The sequence below is a fragment of the Propithecus coquereli genome, unplaced genomic scaffold, assembly GCF_000956105.1.
Source record: "Propithecus coquereli isolate 6110/MARCELLA unplaced genomic scaffold, Pcoq_1.0 Scaffold100, whole genome shotgun sequence".
In the NCBI taxonomy this organism is placed as follows: Eukaryota; Metazoa; Chordata; class Mammalia; order Primates; family Indriidae; genus Propithecus; species Propithecus coquereli.
This window is the reverse complement of record NW_012133859.1, coordinates 1,090,797-1,092,519: the sequence shown is the minus strand read 5'-3', so window position 1 is coordinate 1,092,519 and position 1,723 is coordinate 1,090,797. Positions and strand designations below refer to the sequence as shown.

Genomic DNA, 1,723 nt, shown 5'->3' with positions numbered 1-1,723 from the left:
GTATATTAGTTTTATATTGTAAAACAGCACCCCAAAACTTAGCAGCTTAAAACAACACATGTTTTTATCTCACAGTCTGTGGGTCAGAAATCTGGGGTGCAGTTTAGCTGGGTGCCTCTGACTCAAGGTCTCTTAGGAGGTTACAGTTGTGATGTGGACTCATCTGAAGGCTCAACTGGGGGAACAGCTGCTTCCAGGTTCGCTCATGTGGCTGTTGCAGGATTCAGTTCCTTGCTGGCTGTTGGCTGGAGGCTTCCTTCAGTTCCTTGCCACCTGGGCCTTCCCACTGGGCAGCTTCTGACTTGGCAGCTGGCTTCCCTTAAAGGAAGCAAGTGAGAGAGAGGAAGAGAACACCCTGTACAGAAGCCACAGTCTTTATGTAAACTAATTCTGGAAGTGACATCCCATCACTTTTGTCATGTTCTATTTATTGGAAGCAAGTCTCTAGATTCAGCCAGGATCAAGGAGAAGGGATGACACAAGAGCACAAACACAAGGAGACAGTGATCACTGGGGACCATCATGAGGCTGCCCAACTCTTCTGACATTGTGCCGTAAAGACTCTATGAGCTATTTGCATGGATGCTATTAGTTATTTGCGTATTTTGGTCCATGCACGTAATTTAAATAATAATAATTTGTTTCAATAAATGTGCTCTGGATTCACCTTATATTATTGCTCAAAGAAATAGGAGAGGTGGGCCTTGCAATACAGTTCAGAAATATTATCAGTAGAACTTCCACGAAGCCAATTGAATGTATTGACTTGTGCTAAATAATCTCCTTTTGCTTCTTCTGATTTTAGATTATCTTTTTATTTTAAAGTTCCTAGCTCATAGCACAAGTCCCAGCATATGGTTGGCAGATAGTAATTACTACATTTAATGGATAAATAAAAGTATAGGGATATAGGAAAGGAAGTTCAGGTTACAATGGAGGAAATATAGAAAATATGGGAGTGAAGTGCAAAATGGGTCCAGTAGCCAGTGAGGGGAAAAGGTATGAGCTTAAATGGAGGCGCTGCCCTCTTGGTGCTCTGTGCTGGTCATGGGATAGATCTTAAAAGGGAAGGCCTGGAAAAGATGCTTTTGAAAGTTTAGTCAAAAGTTTTAAATTGCTCTTCAGCGTAGCAGTATCCCTCACCCCTCTGGATTCAGTTTTATGCAAAATGCACAGAACAAACTGAAAGTCAGGCTCAGTGGACTTGTGGTGACTCCTGGCAGCTGTTATGTTGGAGGTTCCTTTATTAGTAACTGCATTAAAATTGCTTTTCCCTGTATTGTGCTTAGGCTTGGCGGGAGACAGATATTCGAATCACTGACGCAGCTAACGAAGCCAAGGATAATGTTAAATATCTGTACACGCTTGAAAAATGTTGTGACCCTTTGTACAGCAGTGATCCTGTGAGTTAAGCATTTCTACTCTTTTAGTCTACTGATGATACTTTTTTGCACTAACTTAATTGAGTATTAAATTTTGGTTCATAGATATTGAAGTTCATTGGAAAGGCCTTAGAAATTTTTATTCTCAAGAAAATTATATCTATATATACACACACACAATAGGTCTCTATATCTCTATATCTATCTCTAATCTATCCATTATCTATTGAAGATGTATATGAGATGTTATATTTTAAAAACATTTATTGCATTTTACATTTCCATTAAATATTGCAATTGTCATTCTGGACTATATGCCCCAAAGAACTGTGGGAAAAGAC

General features: G+C 39.5%; 1 protein-coding gene across 1 annotated transcript in view; it reads left to right on the top strand.

Moving 5' to 3' along the window:
• The window catches only part of DNAH5 (dynein, axonemal, heavy chain 5), a 291,357-nt gene that overhangs the window by 20,623 nt on the left and 269,011 nt on the right, over positions 1-1,723 (top strand). The window contains exon 7 of the mRNA XM_012642647.1: positions 1,290-1,403. Coding sequence (XP_012498101.1) covers positions 1,290-1,403 — 114 coding nt within the window. The remainder of the gene's footprint in view (positions 1-1,289; positions 1,404-1,723) is intronic.